At 45.1% G+C, this 21843-nt stretch overlaps 1 protein-coding gene across 5 annotated transcripts in view; it reads left to right on the top strand.

Moving 5' to 3' along the window:
* Positions 1–21843, top strand: part of PAK5 (p21 (RAC1) activated kinase 5) — an 864076-nt gene that overhangs the window by 787808 nt on the left and 54425 nt on the right. For all 5 annotated transcript variants that reach the window (XM_069234132.1, XM_069234136.1, XM_069234134.1 and 2 more), the window contains one exon: positions 4391–4516. In XM_069234132.1, the coding sequence (XP_069090233.1) occupies positions 4391–4516 (126 nt within the window). The remainder of the gene's footprint in view (positions 1–4390; positions 4517–21843) is intronic.

Genomic DNA, 21843 nt, shown 5'->3' on the forward strand with positions numbered 1-21843 from the left:
TCTTCTTAGCTTCAGTGAAAGAAAGACCTGATTTTATTACAGACACAAAGGCGAGTATTATGCTCAACTTTTCTTGCTTTTATTACAAAGGCGAGTATTATGCTCAACTTTTCTTGCCCTTGCATTTAATATAATAACAGCCAACATAAACTACAACTCTCAGCGTGCTTAGATAGTAGAACTACACCATGCTGTCATAAAGAGAAGAAAAACAACCAATCATGTCAGGGTAATCTTATAAATATCTTGTCTGAGAGCAACAAGCCCTCTTTTCTTGCCTAAGCAGTTAAGGGAATTCTAACAACGGAGCAATAAGCATTACTAGCATTACTATAGAAAAAGCTAAAAGACGAGTAAACAAGCTCTTGAAATAGTTCACAATCCAAAGCATCTGTGGACTAAGGTCCAATTCATGAAAAACAGCCAGTTGTTCCTTCTTGTAGAATATGTTGGAGAAAGTGGGAAAACAGTGAACTTCCAGAGAGAGATGGCAGTGAGGTTAATGGTTTAGACTTCTGGTTAGCAGAGACATTCAAACCTAAGCAAAGACAAACAGTTAAAGGTTAAAATATATGTGGAGGAATAAAAGTCGCCTCTGTGTCTCTAATAAAAAGACTTTCTTTCACTGAAGCTAATAAAATCTCCATTTTATTACAAGACCTGGAGGCTCCTGTTATTCTAGTTTAAAGCATATCCACAACATTATTAGCAACATGAGAAACCTGTCCTAAAAGTGGAAACATTTGACCAGTGAGCAGATTTGAGAATGTCATCTAGACTCACTGTGGCCCAAAACGCTTTTGATGCCATAGCACCCCCGGTAGAGTGGGGTCCAAAAACTGAAGTATTAATGCCTACTAAACCCATGATCCTTTTAAACCATCGGGCTAAGGTAGGTGAAAAAACAGGGTTATGAGGAGTTTTGAAGGAAATAAGAAGTTGAGGCTCTGATATCGTTCTCAAATGTTTTTTTTTTTAAGTATACACTTTTAAACAACTTCCCACACATAGTTTAGAATAATCTGCAAAATAAGGATAGAATACAGAAATTAGATTTGTTTTAGTTCTTCTGCGCCCCTGAAAAATTACACCTGAAGAAGTGTATTGTACAGAGGAAACATCTAGAACGTTAACATCCGAAATACGTTTTAAGGAGACTAAACATTGCAGAACAGTTAGTTTTGAAGATAAAAATTTTAGAGGTTAGAAAGTCTTATCAGGTTGATTTAGAAAAAAACTAAAATTACATTTACATCCCACATTGAACTGTATTTTAGTAAAGGTGGTTTAGAAAATCCTACTCCCTTTACTAGTCGGCAAATCAGCAGATGTTATGCCACAAGTTTTTTCCATCCACTCTGTTGTGCTCGGCTGAAATCGCTAATCTTTATGTATTGACTGTTCTATAGGCTTTCCCTTGGGCGGCTAAAGAAGCTACCTACTTCACAATTAATGTTAACTTCTAAGCTTTGGATGTATCTGGTACCCAAGCTTGTTGGTTGAACTGAGCAGCTTCTGCCAAAATTGCTGGGGTTCTCCAGGAAGGCCTGAAACCATCCATGCCAGTAGCTATATGGTTGATATACCGAACCGCTGATAAGTTGTCCATTCAAAGTAGAATGGAACAACTTATCCTGTTTTTGACAAAAGTTTGGATCACAAAGGAACCTGCAAGCATCTCTAAACAATTGATGTGCACTGATAACTCCTCTTTTGATCATACGCCGCTATTCAAGAACTGACCACCAGTCCGACTTGCATCGGTTTGTAAAACAAAATCTTGTGCTGTGGAGAATATTGCTTTCCCCTTCCATGCAGGTAGATGATCTAAACACCATAGGAGTTCTGTTTGAGAGTCTTGATCTAGAATAATCACTTTGCCATAGACAATATCTTTCTGAAGATGCCGGATCTTGAACCTTTGTAAAGCCTGATAATGAAGAGGGCCTGGATATATGGCTTGAATTGAAGAAGCCAGAAGACCTATTATTGGAGCTAAAATTCTGAGAGTTAGAGTGGGCTGGTTCACAACCTGAGCCATTTCTCTCTTGATACAAGAGATCTTCGCCTGTGGAAGTTGAAGAATTGATTTGTCTGAGTCTATTATGAAACCTAGAAATTCCATCCAATGCAACAGACTTAAAGCTGGCTGAGTCTTGAAGAAGTGATATAAAATTTGTCAGATGTGTCATTAATACAATTTTGTCTTGATGCAATAAAAGGAAGTCGTCTAGGTAAGCTAGTAACCTGACACCTTGTGCTCTTAAATGTGTTATGACTAGTTTCAATGCCTTGGTGAAACACAAAGGAGCTGAAGATAGTCCAAAGGGTAGGCTTTTGAATTGATAGAAATTGTCTTTCCATTGAAATTGAAGAAACATTCTGAAGGACTGGTGAATCGGAATTGAAGATATGTGTTCTGAAGATCTAGACTCACCATCCAATCTTTTTCCCTGATATGGAGGATTATCTCCATTTTGAAATGGTGATATATTACGTAAGTGTTGAATACCCTCAGATTTATCACAGGACAATTTGTTTGTTTTTCTTTTGAACTAAAAACATTATGCTCTGGGTCTTTGTAATAAAATCAACTGACAGACTGCTCCTGTTAGAAGTCTATGTTTTACTGAGAATATCAGACTCCATTCTTATATGGCTGAGAAAGACAGTGAGAATTTACAGAAAATATGCTCTAATTTTAGCTTCCGGAGCACCTTTCATAACCTCTATTGGAAAATGATAAGAACACATTTTTCTCTCAACCTGCGTACTGTGGAATATTTCTTAGTTCCAACACTTCAGCACAATGTTCCACCACTAGAGTGACAGTGCAAAATATAGCTGCGGGCCTACCGCTGCAGTTGTAAAACTACTATTTTGGCCTGTCAAAATAGCCTCTTTTGACAGCCTCAAACTCTCTGTTTAAATATTGTCACCCCTAAGTAGACATTACATGCCCATACAGCAAGGGGCAGTTAAAGAGAATGACATGTAAAAGTTTAATGTAAAACATTTCCATACAGTGACAATGCTCTTAAAGCTATTTTCATTGTAGGAGGGTTAACTGTTCCATAAGAAAGCATTGTGGAGTCCTTAATAAAGTTAATTAAGTTATCTCTACCTACGAGCAGCTAAAGTTAATTATTTGACTTTTTAAAATATTTATTATCAACCCAATTCATTGCTAAAGTCAGATTTGTACTAACATTTTTAGAAAAAGTACTTTTTAAAAGTAACTTTTTTACCTGCCCTAAGCCTCTAGAAGCTTATTTGTATGAGTTTCCATCTGTTACGCAGGAACTGAATAGCTCCTTGTTGAGATGTGAACTTGCTCCCAGGGCTCAGGCAAAGGCCTTGGGTGTTGGGAGGTGTTTTGTTCCTCTAATAGGATAGCTATCTGGACAGTGCCGAGAAACTTATTAACTTCAAAGAGGCCTGCCCTGTCACAGGGAGATGTCGATAACACTTGGCATTGCTCCATTTTTTGCCGCTCTAGGCAGTCTACAGCAATCCCAGTGGTAGAGGCGCTACTCTCAGAACCGGTTTCACATCTTTAAGGTGGGCACAGGAGCTCTGCACTGGGGAAGAAATGTCCTGCCTGTTTTAAGTAGAGTGGGACACTATGGGATTGTTAGCATACTGGGATACAAAAGATGCAAGAAGTCCACTTGCTTGGAAGAGCCCAGCAGGCAGGTTTCAACTGGACCTGCCTTGGAGATTGCAGGTGGATTCCGTTTTAGTGAGTCCTGATGCCCAGGTGGAATGTCTTGGATGGCAGTGTTCTCATTACACTTGGAATCATGATAGTGCTGGTAACTCCATTTACTGACCCCATCAAAATTATTGAGACACTCGTAATTAGGACTTTAGTCAAAGTAACTTATTTAGTTGAGACTGGCAATAAGTGATTTTACCAACAGCAAATCATTTTCATTACCACAAGTATTGCACAGTGTATTGGGCTGGTAAAGAATGGGTACAAACATGACATTTGCAGAAAGATATGGTTGGAAATGTGAGTAGGAGATGGCTCAGTAACTGAAGAATGAAATAAGGTAAAAGGTATGCCACGTAACAATGTCCGGGAACGTATTTCTGCATCGAAGAGACATGCTAGTAGCACTGACATCAAGTGCGAATAACACGACCACAAGAGTTAGTAATATTATTGCAGTTTTCCAACTTGACCTAGGAGATTACGGAATGTGCATCCTCCTCTTACACAAGTTGCGTTCCTATGAAGAAGGTGGAGCCACAATAGTTTCAATCACATCTGTTTTGTGTTGCTACCAACAGTTTAAATACTCAACCCTGCAAATTCACTAAACTCTACCAGAAATTCATTTTTTGTATTTTTGCTTAACTGTTTTTCTCTTTCACTGTTTAGATAAAGCTGTCAGACTTTGGGTTCTGCGCACAAGTTTCCAAGGAGGTTCCCAAAAGGAAATCTTTGGTTGGAACACCATATTGGATGGCTCCAGAAGTTATATCAAGACTTCCCTACGGAACTGAGGTATGAGAGCAAGTGATCGGTACATCATCCTGAAGTAGGATTCCTCGGATTCCTCCAGTACATCGCAGCCACGTTCACCCTGAACAAGCACGTATATGCATCAAACATCACTTAGTACACTGGTGTACTAGATGAATAAATGAAATATAAGTGAATAATAGCAAAGCGCCCTCATTATAGCACTTACCGCCCCCACTGGAAATATGAGATCGGATCGAACACGGCTGATCTTTTTATTTCACCAGAAGCAACTGAAATTTATGACGAAAACTCCGGGGTGAATGAGGAATTACTTGGGCTAATCAGACCAGGAATTATTAATCTTTTTAGCAATTCCTTTTCTCTGTGGGAATCCTCACAGTCCCGTTTGTAAAACCCGATAACTCATTTCCACCACAGTTACCGGTACCCATAATATGGGGTTGGGGGGGAATGGTGGAGGGGGTAGGGGCGTTACTGGGAGGATAGTGTTACCAGGAGGGATACTAGGCCATTTAAAACAAGGGACTTTGTAAGATGCCTTTTCACAAAGTAGATAACTACAATGCTGGCTTCTCAATTATGACATTTGATAGAGGGGATTTCTGATTGTGTAGAGATTCTATGTGGAGCAACACCCTTTATTTTATAAAAGGACGAACGCGACTCTCCTTTGGAAAACGATTTGAAATCCTGGTGTAAATCAAAAATGTGTCACGTGCTTTGAACTGCACCACTGTAAAGCAAGAACACATTGTACTGTTATGCATTTTGTACTGCAAGGCATGGTTACTTATTTATGTCTGTATAGTTGGCGTGATTACATTTAAAAAGTACACAAAAAGAAAATAATTTGCAGTTACATCACAAAATAGCGCGCACACGCACAGCGAGCCAAGGCAAAGGCCCTCAGAGTAAGGATCCTTGTATACAAGATACAACACTCCGCTCTTCTTCTTAAACAGCTAAACGACAAAGCACATCCATCTCAGCCTCTAAACCGGGACATTTCACAAAGAAGGACTACAATCTCACTTCAACTGAGCACACAGAATGACAGCGCTCTCCAGCACAGAACTACAGAAGAGGCACTAAGCACATAAATAAAATGCAATTTTTAAAGCCTTTATAATGACTGCTAATTAAATTGCTTTCTGATAACACCTGCTAACTATCTCTTCTTGGAAAACAAAAAAATCACTTCCCGCAGTTTACAGGCGACCCCCTCTAAAAACGAGGACATGAGATAAATTTCCCGAAATCTGCCAGGACGCTGGCGAAAAATCGGGAACGTCCCATCAAATCCAGGACGCCTAGGCATAAGGCACAGCTAAACCCCACACTCTGTCAAACATTTCACAATGCTTATGACACTCGCACGCTACGGGTAATCATATATTTATTTATGTAAACATTTATACAGCGCAACTGTCACCTGAAAGGTATCCTGGCACTAGAAATCCAAACCAGACACCCCTATTACACCATAAGAACCTACCGCAGGGAGCCAGGTTTTCACTGCTCTTCTGAAGCCTAGCATGTCAGACATACATCTGATAGAGGCTGGCAACTGATTCCAAAGTCGTGCTGCCTTTACAGATAAAGTGCGTCCACCCTGATGAGTCTTCCTAAATTTAGAGACACAAACACAATTCGCTGATGAGGACTGGAGACATCTCCTCAGTGTGTACTTCTTGAAAGCTACTCTGGAAGAATCTGGGGCCTGAGCCCTGGAGTGCCTTAAACGCTTTACAAAGAGTTTTAAATGCAGTCTTCTGCCTAATTGGGAGCTAATGAAGCTCCCTTAGAACTTCTGAGGTAGAGGATCTTCTTGGCCTCCCCAAGGCCAATTAGGCAGCAGCTGCCTGCACACAATGTAATCTGTACAGCAAGTAATCAGGAGCTCCAAGAAGGAGCGCATTACAGTAGTCTAGCCTACTTAGGACTACACTGCGTATAACCAATGGTTTAACCGATAAGGGCAATAAAGGAAGAATTTTCCACAAGCCCCGCAGTAAAGAGAAACAGGCCCGGTCACTTTGGTGGCATTAGCCCCCAGGGATAGATTGTTGTTGCATATCACTCCTAGGTTATGGACTGCATCCGAGGGAGAAAGCTCAGCCTGAATTGGTAATGGCCTTAACTTGGATGATAAGACAAAAGGAACTTTGTTAGCTGAGCAACACAAAAGCTCAGTTTTATCTCCGTTAATCTTCAAAGAGTTGGCGTTCAGCCATGCAGCAAGATATTTCATACAGTTATGAAAACTCCTAATTCCCACCTGATGATCACTATCCAATGCCAGGATTAGTTGTGTGTCATCAATAATTTACTACCGGTATAATATGAGTTTTAATGAGTATCAACAGGGGCCTCATATAAATATTAAATGGGATCGGGCTGAGGGCAGATCCCTGAGGGACTCCCTGCTTCATCTCCGTATAGGCCGTCTGATAAGGTGAAAGAGCAACCTTGGTGGATGTTGGGGACAAAAACTACTCAAAACCACAAACACATGTCTCAAAACTGCATGTACCTTGCCAAACACAAGCCTGTTTGCAGGACAGGAACCATAAAGGGTCAGTCAAACGTGTGCGACACTGTGGTGCTCCCATACTTTCAACTAAAGACACTGTGACAACTCACACCCAAGTCTATTAGTCCAGTAGTCCATTACAGATGCAAACACCCCCCCACCAAAAGCTCCACACTCCATAGTGCACTGATTACCATAACATGATGACACCCTCTGTGGTAGAATGGCACAAACAATACACTAGTATCGTCTCCCAGTGTAGTATGCTGGGCATGTGCCTTCTAAAAAAGCAAATATACAACTAGAATGGAACAGAACACCTCAAACTCCCTAGAAACCCAGGGACAGACTTCCCTGATAACCATTTTCCTCAGAACACTGACATCCACACATGAATAGAAGCACCACCGACATAGTGAACTGAGCACCTTCAAGCACCATAAAGGTCATGGCATCCTCCTGCCTCTGGTGTCTACATCAACAGATGTAAGCCTGCATAACTGTAAGCATGGCCCGCCTTCCCTGACATCTGCTACCTCAAAGCATTGTAGGATGTGTGCTTTGTATCAACGTCATCAAACTGCATCTTCAAACTATGTAACCTCTAATCAGTAGTACTACCCATAAATGTGTTTATTGGCATTTAGAATTCATACTACAAATTCAACTAGCTAGGCCTTCTGAAGAGACGCATCTAATAGTCAAACAAATTGAGCATGCCTTTATACAAGAAAGTTGTAGACTGGTACATATGGATTGTGTTAATTCCCACAATAATTGTGAAGGACATGTTACTATGGGATAGTGAATACTACTGGTGTACTGCTGCAATGCCATCAACTGGAGATGAAAAGAAAAACTGGGGAAAGAGTAAGGCACATATAGAAGGTGTCAGCAGCAGGCAGGATCAATTAAGAAAGGAGTTTGTGTAGTTAGGTAGGCGTGCTTGTTGAGCAGAAGTCACTAAGTTAGCCAAGGTAGAGGTGTAACTGGACAGGGGCAAAGTATGGTCTGTGTAGGATTAAGAACTGATATTTTTGAAATAGGATTTGGTTAAATCAGCAGGAGGGAATTCCAATGCTTGCTTCCATTCCCTATCATGGAGCACCCTCCCAAAGTCGTCTTCCCACTTGTGTTGCAGCGCGTAAGAGGGATATGCAAGAGTTCACAAATGGCCTTATATAGCCTAGTGATTAGGTGACAACCTTAATCCATGGTAAGTATGAACTGAAAAACTGGATGTGTGGTAGGTTCCTCCTCCAGCGTGCTCTGTAGGGTCTGCCAAGTAATGTGAAGTTGTGTACAGGTGAGGAAATTCCCTGGTGAGAGGCCGTGCTCTGTGGTCAGTTGTTCGAAGGTGCGGGTTGGCCAACCGTGAAGAGATCCCTCACTGTGACCAGAGATTGCTCGCCCAGGCTGTCATGTCCCTGGATGAATAAAAACCCAGGAAGCAGGGGAAACCGATCAGGAGGAATGCTGGGGCATATGCTGGAACCTTCGGGAGGAGGAAGCCCTGTATCATGGATACTGGTAAGACTCCATGTTCATCGCATGTCTCTTTCATATTTCGCCCAGCAGTCCAGTGCAACAACCTGTACAGCTGAGCTGCCAGAAAGTATGCTTCAAAGGAGGGGATGCTCAGTCATCTCCTGCCCACTGGTAGCTGCAGCTTCTTAAGGATGATGTGACGACAATTACTACACCAGATAAGTGCACATAACAGGGAGTCCAGCTCCAGCAGGATGACGGGAAAGTCTGCAAATAGTAGAGGAGGCGAGGTAAAATGACCATCTTCGCCAACGCTATCTTGCCGATCAGGGCTAGGACCAGGACTGCCAGAAGTGCACCTGCGTTCTGATGCCAGCCAGAGCTGCTTGAAGATTCCCCTCAAACAGATCCAGCATGGTATGATAATGGCTGATGACCAGGTAGCGAACCACCTCTCCACACCAACGGAGTCTTGCCTCACCAAGGTGTATGACTCGTGGCAGCTGATTACCTAGTCCACCAAGTTAACCCAAAGTCCTGCGGCTCCAGCAAATGCAGTCAGGGAATTATGGAGCAGGGAGAGGTCAAATGTTATAACCCGCAGGTATAAGAAGAGATCGCCTGCGTCCTGTCTGCGAGGGGGTATGCTCCACACTCAGCCTTCCCTACGCAGCCAAACAGCCAAGGGTTTCATCGCCATCGCAGAAAGTAGGTGGGAGAGTGGGCACCCCAGTCTGGTTCTGCAACCTACTGGAAAGGATGACGAGATGAGATGGGGAAGGACGGCTTGGAGTAGTGCAGCCAGGTGTAAGCAAGTAGCCTCTTCCCAACTCCAATGTGGGCCAGTATCATGAAGCAATAGTTCCACATACGCATATCAAACACTTTCACCAGGCCTAATATGAGGCAAGTGCCATGTGGGTATTGCCCCTGAACATGAAAGAGATGTCTTATGTCCTGGGAGGTACTGCATCCTGGAACAAACCTGTTCTGATCAGAAGGATGGGCAGGGAGGATTTGGGCATACCTATTGACAAGGATCTTCACTGAGATCCTATAATTAGCCCCAGGGATGGCAATAGGCCAGTAAGATGCCAATTGAGTGGGGTCCCTCTTGGGTTTGGGATTAGAAACTAGGAGTGACTCCTGAAATGACTGTGGGTTTTTATGATGGGGCTGACAGAGATCTCCAGCCTAATCAGCCAGGCAAGGAGACAGTCTGACTTATCACCTTCTCTGTGTGCTGTGGCCGCATGGGCCGTAAAGTTGAAACATCTCAAGTGCTGTGTGAGGGCTGTGTATTTAGTTTTTACATCAACGGTGCAGTCGCAGGATCACAGACCACCTCTATCCCCAGTCTAGAAAGAAGCTGCTCAGCTTCTCCTATTGCCCTGTCCAAGGTTCTGCGGACACCCACAATCTTCTGCATGCAGTCACCCCTCAACACCATCTTGAAGGCTTCTACTCAAGTGTCCTAGTGGAGGCCTTATTATGGTTTTCGGCAAAGTAACATTGAATATGGGTCCCCTGCGCTTCACGGAAGGCAGGGTTCTTCCAGTCAGTCCCCGGGGAGCCTCCAAGTTGGCATTGAGAGGTGTGGGGGCACCCACTGCAGATCCATTACATGGGTGTCATGATCAGAGATAATACATCCCAGGTAGTCCGAGTGGTGACGAGGGCTGCCAAGGAAGCGGAGCAGGGGAAGCAGTTCTGGCATACTTATAGGTTATGGGGTACTGAGTAGAGTTTAGACCTAAGAGTTCTCCATGCATCCAATAGTGACCAATGACGTACCCAGCTTCAAAAGCAGTTGGCCTTCTCATAGGGCAAGCCATGTCAAGGGAGAGTGGGACCTATCCAAGTCGGGGTCTAATACAGAATTGTAGTCACCCCCAATCACCCAGGGCATCTCAGTCTTGTGTGCTAGCGTGATGGAGTGTCCCAAAAGGCCCCCTGATCTAGGTTGGAGGTGTAAATGCTCCTTAAGAGTATGGGCCGACCGTCTAGGCAGCCCTTGAGGAGCACAAAGCTTCTGTCCTTGTCTACGATTGTGTCCGCTCCTTGAAAGGGGACTCCACCCCTAATCAAGGTCATGGAGTGGTGCGTATATGCAGAAAAGGCAGTGGCAAAAATTGTGCCCTTTCAGCACTTACGCACATGCCCCAGTTACTCCTCCGTGGTGTGTGACTCTTGTAAAAGGATTATTTGTGCCTGCTGGTGCTTAGCATATGAATAAACTGCATATGTTGTCCTCACCGTGTGCATTCCACCCAGTTCAAGGTAAGATATCAGATGTGGATGCAGATATCAGATGCGGAGGCCATTTTGTGTGGTTGAGAAGCGCCCGACATGCACAGTGGGGTGCCACCAAGGGAAACCCACTGCCCCGTATGACCACCCAGCCTGTGTCACTCTTAATATGTAGTGCCTGCCTGCCAAGGCCAGTCATGGGTGAAGGGGGTAAGGGACAGAATAAAAATTGACATAAAAAGGGTAAACAACATTTGGAGCCTACCAAAACTGGTAGTACACTCAAACTGAGTATATTAAAGAACTCTAACTTATTGTGGGGTGCAGCCTGGTTTAAGGATTTGTAGTGTGGTACCTGGTACATCCTATGCAACTAGTACTGAGTCATGTCGCAGTGGAGCAAGGGCTGCCCCTGGTCCCAGCACTCACCCTATGTACATTATTTTATAGGTAGCAGAGGGAGGTCAGTGGGCAAGAAAGAGTGATCTGTACCCTAGTGAGAGCAGGACAGGGGGACTGGCAGAGATGGGTCATAGGTAATCACCTCCTGCAACAGTAGTTGTGTACGGGGTAATGAGCTCTCTCTGCAAATTAGAATATAAAAGCAAAGTAACAAGGATGAGCAGCATTCCCCAATTTCGAACAATGTCTATGGTAGGGGCTGGAAGAAATCAGATGATGCCCGCATTTTGAGGGGTCACAAGAGGAGGAGTCTGGGAACCCTGGTGTGAGTCAACAGAGGGGAGCTGTTGTCTTCTGATGTGAAAATGTGCGAATCCTTCTCACCCGTCCGTGGCTCCAGCACTTGTTCTCAGGTTAGCCGCTGCCCGCAGGGCCCATCTGCGGTCCTCAATAGTCTGTCAAAAATCAGGGGATTCTGTTGGGAATGACCGAGGGGGATGAGTGAGGGGCGGCTGCTTCTCATGACCTGCACCATCGCCGTCAATGTGGCTTGGGGGACCCAGTACACGCTCAGTCTCTTCTAATGCTGGTCCTACTGCAGATGGTGGTCTGCCCAGTCCCAGGTGTGTTCAGGGTCTGTGAGGAATGTGGAGGCCCCATTTGACATGCCTTTAAGTAGGGTCAGGAATAGCAATAACTGCTGAACTCCTAACTGGCAGATGTGACACTTGACCGCCAGGAAGGAGGTGTGGTGATGCTGGACTCATGGGTCTATTCCAGAAACAACATGATGACTCTCATTCCATCCAGAGTGGACCGCCTTGCCTTGCAACGCTGAGGATCGGGTCACGTTTTTAAAGTGTTGGAGCCTAGCCAGCATGGGGGACAGTGGGGCCCATGAAGAAGGGCAGCAGGCCTGCACATGGCGGGTCCTCTCCAAGGAGAAGGGGGTCAGATCGAAGGCAAGGTAAACTACCTGAACCAGTTTTCCAGGTACGAAAGGGGATTTCAACCTTCAACACTTTCCGTTAGCCCCAAGATCTGTACGTTACTCCTTTGCGAGTGACCCGCCACGTCCCCTTCTCTGCCCTCAAGCTGCCAGACCCGCTCCTGCAGATCTCAAATCGGTGTCCATTTGTCAGCTGCCAGTCTTTGTAAGCTAGCCAGTGTTGTCTCCCCATTTGAGACCTTATCTGCAAGCTTGAGTTAGTTATGGCACAGGAAGCTGAAATCAGTGGCCAAGGATCTTCTGGTCTCCATGGCAGCCAATACTTTGACCAGCTTGTCGGACGTTGAGAGCGGTGGGGTATCGCCAAGCAATGGTGTTTCCGGTATGGTGGAGGTCCTCTGTAGTCGCGGGTGCAGCAAAGGATAATCTGCCCATTATCTGTGTTGCTGTGGATCCAGATATTATATGCCAGGGGTCTCCAACTGGTCGATCATGAGCAACAGATAGCTTGCAAACACCACGTGAGTAGCTCGTGACCTAGCATCTCTTTTTACCCTTGTATAGTCAGTCTTTATTATTTTGTTTAATTTCAGGCCCTTTGTCCATCTTAAAAAAAAAAACAGCAGCTCTGATTGGCTCAGTTGAGATTAGCTGGTGTGGCCCTGGCAGAAGCAGGTGACATCATTGTTGAAAGTCTGACTCCAGCATGAGCAGTATTAGACTGCCCAACAGAATTGTGCACCTGCCTTCTGCAGCTGGGCACCGCGCTTCCAGGCTGCATAACCTGTGTGGTCAGTGGGGTGAAACAGCAGCCTTGACACTGGAGAATAAGGCCCTGAATTTCTGGTTGGATACTGGGCAGGAGGTGCAGCGCAAGAGAGCAACCAGTGAAAGGCCCAGGGCTGCTATAAATTCCAACTTGAGAGGTACAGCTATCGCAAAAACACAAAAGGTACTTTAGTGTTAAAAAATATGCAAAACTTCAAATTAATTTCATCATTGTTACCAAGCCCAGTTGAATAGGCTGACTTTTCACTCTTTTGTTTCAGCTTTTTTTTCCAAGCATGAGGTGCAAATGGATATGTGCTTAACCAACCGTAATGATCACAACTGTTCACTGCCCCCTGTGCATCTCAACACAAGTGAGGATATGGGAGGAGCAGGGGAAAGGTCTTTGGGCTGTCTCAGCAGGGTCAGTCCAATTCAGGGGCCCAATACATGGGCCGCACGGAGAAGCGGGGTGGGAGGAAAGACTCACTGCAGTCGTCAGGCCAGTTGGGTGGTGTCACCTGCAGGGCCCAGGGGGGGGGAGAGGGGAGGGGTGCTCAAGAGGCCATCCAGAGCATCAGTGATGCTAGCCCCAGGTCATAGGGACGACGCCAGCTTACGCTGTGTGTCACATACCCCTGCACACCCTGATCTGGGCACTGAGGTGGGGGGGCCAAAGCAGGTGCACGAGGGTGTCTTCAAGCACATGATCAGATCCATCCTGCAGAATATCCCCTGTGGCCATCCCTTTCAATTTCGTCCTGGTGTTGTGCGGCTGGCCCCCTTCATCACTGCACAGGAGCCTGTTATGTAGAGGTGCCCAGCGGGACCACTCACCACCTGCCCCGGTGGGGGCAGATGAGTCCCAGGATCACAGTGGGAACCCTGGTCTGACCCAAGCCCGCTGCGGGGCCGCAAGGGCCTCACCCACGAGACGGCCCTCAAAGTTTTGCAGCCCTTTGCCCAAATGCCAGAGACTGCGAGGCCCATGAGTATGGCTCATCATCGGGGGCCTACAGCGGCACCAAGATGGCAGGGCTGCAGGGTGTCACTGTCCAGGGGCCTCTAGGCATCTCTGGCATCCACAATGCTGGGTCGCTGACCTGGATAAAGACTGGTGTACAAGCAGATGGTCGAGCACTACAGAGTTGAGTCCTCCATCTTGGCTGGTCTGGCCACAGACGCACAGTAACACCACCCATTTTTCTAGAATCGACAGCATTAATCACAAACCTCTCCATTATTGCATTCAGTCGCACACACATCATGCACATGAATAAGCAACCAGCAAAAAACATTTCAGACTTGCAGGAATGATATAACTATCTCACAATCAATCACTAGTAAAACATTAGACCATGGAAGACACATCATAAATTAACTTCACAATCCACAGTTGGTATTTTTCAAACGGACACCATTTCTCTCCTATATCGTAATATGCATTTCTCTTTTAATTTTTAGCTTTTTATTTGAAAAGTAATACTTACAAAACACAACTAGTTCGTACATATGCAATAGAACAGACCTATAGTTTTCTTTAAAATACACACCTTCACTATGCAAACGAAGTCTTGGTGGGGCACTAAAGCAACAAAACACGTTTTTGCATAATGCACTCTACTTTAACTGAATATGTTTCACGAAAAATACAAAATTTGTAGAGAAGGACCATTTTCAGGTAGCTACCATGGCAACAGTAGCTCTTGCAAAAAGTACATTTGAATTCCAATAAGAAATAAACCCTGAAAACCTCAGGACTGATCGGCATAGCTGCCAAGTTTTCATTGTCCAGACGCAAGACTGTTCCAACAGGCATATTTAAGAAAAGTGGTGCTGCACACAGTGGAGCGCCACTTTTCTTGCACTCCTTAGCGCACACTAACGCCACCATGTGTACAACGTATTTAAAATACGGTGCATCATGGCAGTAGTTAAGGGACTTGCGTCAACATTTTTGACTCTAGTCCGGCCCTTTGCAGGATTAGAGTAAAAAATGTTGATGATAATCCTGCAAAGCACCCAAAGGCCCATTGTAACCAATGGAAGCCTCCTTTTAACACATGCTCTGAGCAGGTGTTAAAAGTGGCAGAAAAAAATAACGCAAAGAAATATGTTAGATATCTATGCACCATTGTTTTGCCCCCCCCACTCCCCCCCTTAACGGGGGAACGCACCTTTTGCATACATTATGCCTGGCTCAGGCATAATGTAGTGGAAAGGGTTACAAAGTGGTACAATGCATGCATTGTTCCACTTTATAAATATGGTGTGGCGTTTTTGGCCTTCTAATGCTACATTAGCATAAAAAAAATGATGCCAATGAGGCGTTGGGTTGGCGCTAGCGGCTCTTAGATATGCCCCCATGTTTTTATTGTGCGTATGTGTGACATTCCAGTGCCTGAGGTGTGACCTTTTTGACAGTCACTTTTTTAGCAAGACATGATACGGTGAATTTAAGAATATAGCATTCATGTACAATGTTATGGTCTGCAAGTGGTCTTAGAAAAATGGCCCAGAACATGAAGTGCTTTTGGCCAAAACGCCAAGAGAAAACAAAGGGGTGTTGTGACTTATATTGTACAGCGTTGAGGAGTACAGTGTCTCTTTTATTGACAGTTTAATAGGCATGTCTCTCAGACTGTTCCATGGATCAGTCTCTGTATTGGAGAGCTCACTTTATAACTGTGCAGTTTCTGAGCCTTTGGTTGGTAGCTTCTCCCTGAGGTGTGGCTGCACACAATACCGTGCTGTGTCTCAAAGCTGTACTGCAGAGGAACTTCGTAGCCTGCCCTGGAGAGCAGTCCCTCCTTGTGATCTCACTTTACCTTGTGCAGTTCAAAATCCATTCTGTGAAGCAGTCGTTAAATAAGATGTAAATATTCTGAGTCTGGGTCGACCTGTAATTCTTTCGTGGGGAGGAGAGTGTTGTCTTAAGGTGTGATCTCACACTATATTGTGCTGTTTACTTGAATGTCCTAGAGAGCAGCCCTCCTTGAGATCTCTTCCTAGCTTATGCAGTGTCACAGCCTGCCTGGAGAGCAGTCTCTCCTTGAGTTGAAAGGAATCTCAGACTGCACTGTGATCTTAGACTGCCCTTGGCAGTAAGAGTTAGGAACCAAAAGCAATGTAGGAGAAAAAAAAGCCGTTTGCAGAATGCATCCTCTTCCAAATTTACATTTGCCAGAGTTGTACATTTGTGTCCCCTTGCCCTGTAGACACCAGAGTAATGCAGAAAAGAAAAGAGACAATGCTAACATAATTTCAATTAAAAACGAAAACATTAAAAGAAGTATTGCTAATAATAATGATGATGATCCAACAAAGCCGTGTTCATGACCACGAGGACACAAAGTCCTAAAAATTATTTTCATGTTTGAAATTCGGAATGTGTGACTGCTAGAGAATGGGGAATGTTATCTGTGTTACCCTAAAGTCTGCTTGAGACTACAGGGCGTTTTGTTCAGGAAGGGGAATTGTGAAAATCATTCTCAGTGCGTTAGTGACAAGTTTCTCTATGCCATACCACAAAGCCCCTAATGTCAGGCGTCAGTGGACTTACGTTTCTCCCAGCCACGTACCGGCCCCTATCAACGTGTTCTTGGGCAGAATAAACCCAACCCTGCACCCTAACACGAGTGGTGTTGAGTTTGAGGTCATTTCCAGCCCTGAACCGATCCCACACCATTCACTATGTGTGCAGTCTGAAGCCTTGTATCCGGCTAACTCAGTCAGGTTCTCTGTAGTTACTAAGACATGCTCAGGCCTGTATCATGAAAGAAGCTGTGTGTGCAGGCGGAGGTCTCCCCCAGACCTACCCAGGGCTGTATTATGTAGCCGATGGCTTGACACACCAACTGTTGTCTTTGCTCCGTGCCTGTGCGGCTTCAAGGGCACAGAGTTCTTTCTTACCAGCCGTGGTCTTACGGTGGACAGTCGCACTCAGACCTCATGTTTGAGCATGAGAGACAGCACCACATGCCAGAGAAGCAATAATGGGAGAGTTGCTTCATGAGTTAGGATGCTGCTGAGCCCATTCTTTGGTCTTAGGCTATAGCTCACTGTATTGTCCATATATGAACAAATACTAGGCTACGTGTAGGGAATTCTTCCTCTTAGAGAGCACAGCATTGTCCACGAGCAAACTTACAGAAGGCATGAGGATCCGGTGAAACACTAGTACTAGAAGGGGTCATGCACACACCATGCAGCAGGCTGCATTTTTAATATGCAATGCAGCTCATATGCTAGACTGCTACGCACCCCGGGCCCACTCACTCACATGGAGCACAGATTCCAGTTTTAATAACATATATTTCACTAGACATAACTGAAGAGCACCCTAATAGCACAGTACAAAGGTGTGGCTTTGGGGAAACCCCTATTACTGTACCATATAAAATGTGTTCCACAAACACAAGGCACCATAAGTAAGCATGGCCTCGTCTAAAGACTTGTCATACTGCGAGCTCCATTTATACCTCTTTGTCCTTACCTCCTGGGAAAGCTTTAGTCCACTTTTCTCCAGGCACTACTACTAACGTATCGTGCAGTGCTGCTTCCAGAGCTGTTCTCCTGTCCCATACGTGTCTCTCTCACTGGCACAGACCAGCAGTCCTAATGAGACCGGGCTATAGGCATCAGAGAAGAAATGCACCAGGCTCAATGGTTTTTGATGAGCTCAGTACCTAAGTCAGACTGACTGAGTAACTATCATTGATATAACCTAGGAAAGATATAAAACAATCAATACATTACATAGTATGTGAGCTAAATCCAGGGAACACAGATATAAGCAAGCAACCACTACGTGCAAGATTGGAGTTTGATTTAAAAATACAGATTGAAATTGTAAGCCTTACTTTTTTTTAAGGTTTACAATTTTAATCTGAATTTTAAATCCAAACTCATAAAGTCGGCAGACCCGTTTGGAAGGTGCTGGAATCTGACACTGCTGCTAGTATACAGTAGGCACACTCAGAGAACACACGTGCTGCTGACAATGGATCTCCAATTGTGGAGCTTTTAATGGTCGCTCTGCAGGCTATCCAGCAATGTATGCTGCCAGCTCAACCTGTATCCCCTCCTCCGGTCGCCCTCCCCCAGCATTGAACTGAAACAATGTAACGGCTGGACAGTCTGCTGTGGTGGCCTCTCGCTCATTTACTCCGCAACAGGGTAACTCTTTGAGCTTGCTACAATCTCCTGTGAGCTCTTCTGGCTTACGTCTCCTGCATGAGAACATAGGACTGGTGCACAGCATGCTAGATGCAGGTTTCTGTGTTGTAGAGGACAGTTCTTGGGAGACATAGGCAACTGGGGGGCCCGAATTGGCCAAATTGATTTATGCAGCTACTGAGGAGGTTGCTTTGACGGATAAGACTTTTAGTACAGATGCATTGGCTCGGAGTTCGCCTGCTATCCCCCCCTTCTCCCCACCTGATGACTGGATAAAGGGATCCTGGTGTCACAGCTGTCTTGGTTGGATCGCTCACCTCTGATGCCTCTGTCACTACGCAATACCCCGACAAGGCTCTTGTCTGTCCAACTACTCCTAGCATAGAAACAGACATGCAGAGACTGGGCGTGGCAACCACCTCAGCTCAGGAGTCCCAGAGGAAGAAAGAGAGGAAGTTGGCTCAGAAAAGTCGGGCCATACTATGGGAAACAGCAGGGCTCAGGGAGGTTCCCAGCCTGGTAACTTGGTGGGTCCCCATACTAGTGCTGGTTCTAAAAATAGTCCCTTTTTGGAAATGGATTGCCTACAAGGGGGAAGGAAAATTACAGGCATCCCTATCAAAAACTGAGAGTGCAATTAATTGTTCTTCATTAGGAGAAGATGGCCAGCCGTCAGGCTTCCCGCCCCCCACCCCCCCAGTTGAGGTGCTTTGCTCCAGTACTCCCCCCGTACCACCCCCTTCTACTATTGGCTTTACCCAGATTGAGGAAAAAGAATTTAGTGCCTCAGATAATACTCTGCCAAGTAACTGTTCATGGGAGTTGATACTGGTGGCATCTTTGCCAGAGCCAGGGTCCGAACCCTCATTGACCACAAACATACAACGCATGCAGATTCTGTGGGCAGGGGTAATGCAACACTATGCTCAAGTTAGAGGGGATAACCAATTGCTGCAGCAGTCCCTGGTTAAAGTGACCAGGGAGTTCATACCACTTATTATCTGGTGGCTGAGTTTCAGCAGTGGGTAGTCTGGGTAGAGGAGGTGGGGACAGCCTCAACTGAGGCTATCAGGGAGCATAAGAATTGACTGGTGGTGGCCCAATCAAAGATTGAGGACCTGGAGAGTTGCCAACAGCACAATAATTATTTGAAGGTCTTTGGATACCCAAAGGCAGAGAAGGGGGTGAACCACAGCAGTTCATTGTTAATCTGTTCACAAGGGCTTTTCCAGCCCTGATCGACTGGGACATGGACTCTCAAATTCAGCGATCACATGGACTTCCGCTGACACAGAGCTCTGTTAGTACTGGCCAAGCTCACACTCGTCCAATTTTGATATTTCTGGGCAATGTATTACCGAGGCAGGCTATCTCTTTGAAAGCTCGACCTGCTGCACCGTTTGCTATTGAATCAGTGTCCGTTTTTGTATGATTGGGTTTTTGCAAACTTACTATGGACTGGTGGTGGCCCTTGCAAGATAATCGACCCATTGAAGGCTGCTGGGAAACAGGTTTTTATTCAGGAACCTGCCAGACTTAAGATCATCAAGGTTGGTCGGAGTCACTTTCGCTATACTGAGTAAGATTCCATGCAGTTTCTTAGACAACCTCAGAGGCCTTCTGCTCCTACTCTTCCTGCTTGACTGAATACCAATATCAGGCCTTGCTTTAGCTATATGTGGGCTGGAACACTATGCCTGTGAACTTTTTTGGTAATGCTTTTATATTGCTCTTAATTTCTTTCTTTGTTTTCGTAGTAGTGGGGGAGTGGACGGGGATAGGAAGTGGGGGGAATCAAGGGCGCTGGGGTCAGGAATACTCACAGTGCTTAATGAAGGGATGACTTCTTTCTCCAGATGCTGGGAGGAGGGACTTTCTGGGGATGGAAAATATACTTCCTAATCTCCTGGCTTTTCTAGGCATTTCACTGGGAGGGGGAGGTGGGTTCTGGATTTAGTGGAATAAGAGGAAGAAAAGGGAGTCCGAATGTTCAAAAAGTACAGAAAGTTGGCACTGGGTTGTGGTACCTTCCAGTTATCAAGTCCTGACTATTTGGTGGTAATGCTGTGTTATAACAATTGTTGTAACAGATTAGGTTAAAATCATGTGTTGGAATGGAGAGGGTCCTGTTAGAAATGGGGTTTCTGGTTGGCTAGGGTATGCGACTAAGCCAGGCAGAACCAACCAGTCTAGTGAGGACAGGTCAGTTACTCACCAAAGACAACCTGTGCTCACCACGTGGTAGCTTGACACAAAGCAGTCACGCATATCTTCAGAGGTCATGTGTAAAGCATTTGCACAAAACATTCACACCAGTGACGCTCTAAATACTCTACGAAAGAGACTCCACACATGCTCATATAAAAATAAATAGTTCTCTATTGTATGTATCATAGGGCTAAAACATCCCAAATCATACAGATGGTACACAAAAGGTCATTGCTGTAGTAAGGCTCAGTATCCTGATGATGCCAAAGCCATAAGACTACACACCACCCTGAAGGTATAAGCATCAAAAACAATATCTCAGGACATCAGGGCATAAGATGCAGCAGTAACACTCATGAGGTCTCACATTTGAGGGTGATGTATATGAGAATGTACATGAATTACCAACAGTTGTCATAATTTACCAATACCAGCTAACTTGCTCTAAGCATATCAGTAATGGACCCCCAAGTAGCCCATCACCCATACCATCATGGAATTTTAGGTCATGGAGTACCTGTGTTCCTTTCAGACCAACAAATTAGTAGTAGGAAGTTACACATAGAGCACCAATACGGAACATTACATATCACAGGCTAATGAACATAACACATCACAGGTGTGAATTACTGTAAAACTGCAGAGTACTGTATCCCAGATAGGCTCAGAGGCATCTGTGCACCTATTAGCTGTATTACATTGCTTCCACTTGAGTCCATGAGTGGTTTTACTCCAAGATACGATCCTGCACCATTCCCTGTGGGGATCTCACCACAGTTTCCTCGTACGGGACAATGCCCCTAAGGTCACCACCAAAATGTAAGGTCTGCTGGTATGATGCTATACAACAGCAGGGCTCCTCCTCTTTGTAGAATGCTACGGCGCTCCCTTTAGGGAGAATATGGTCAAGTTCCTCTGCGGCGTGCAGGAAGTGCTGGTGTGGTTGTACACCACCGGGGGAGATACTGCTGACAGTGAGGGCCAAGATGGACCTGGCAGTGCCCAACCCGGCCACACAGCACACCTCTCTCAAGGTGGCCATCATTCTCTTTGGTTGGACATCACTGGTGACAGCAGACGGGCATCTGTTCCAGAAAGGCAGAAATTACCACTTATACATAGATCAGGAAATTCCCAATGCAAACCTATGAGAGGAGCAGCACTTACAATTTTAAAAAGCAAAATAGGCTGTTTGTCACTACTAGAACATGTGAACCATAAAAGTGTCCTACCTTTACATACACTGCACCATGCCCATAGTGCTATTTAGGGCCTACCATCTAGGGATGACTTAGGTGTAGTAAAAAGGGAGTTTAGGCCTTGGCAATTACTTTGAATTGTGGTAGTAAACTGTGCACACAGGAATTGCAGTGGCAAGCCTGAGACAAGTTTGAAAGGCTACTGCTGAGGTTGGTGCAATCAGCGCTGCAGGCACACCAGTAGCATTTAATTTACAGGCCCTGGGTATATGGTATACCACTTCACAAGGGACTTACAGGTAAACTAAATATGCCAAACAGGTGTAACCCAATTATACCAAATCTTAAGGGAGACAGCACATGCACTTTA

This window comes from Pleurodeles waltl, chromosome 5, assembly GCF_031143425.1.
Source record: "Pleurodeles waltl isolate 20211129_DDA chromosome 5, aPleWal1.hap1.20221129, whole genome shotgun sequence".
NCBI classification, from domain to species: domain Eukaryota; kingdom Metazoa; phylum Chordata; class Amphibia; order Caudata; family Salamandridae; genus Pleurodeles; species Pleurodeles waltl.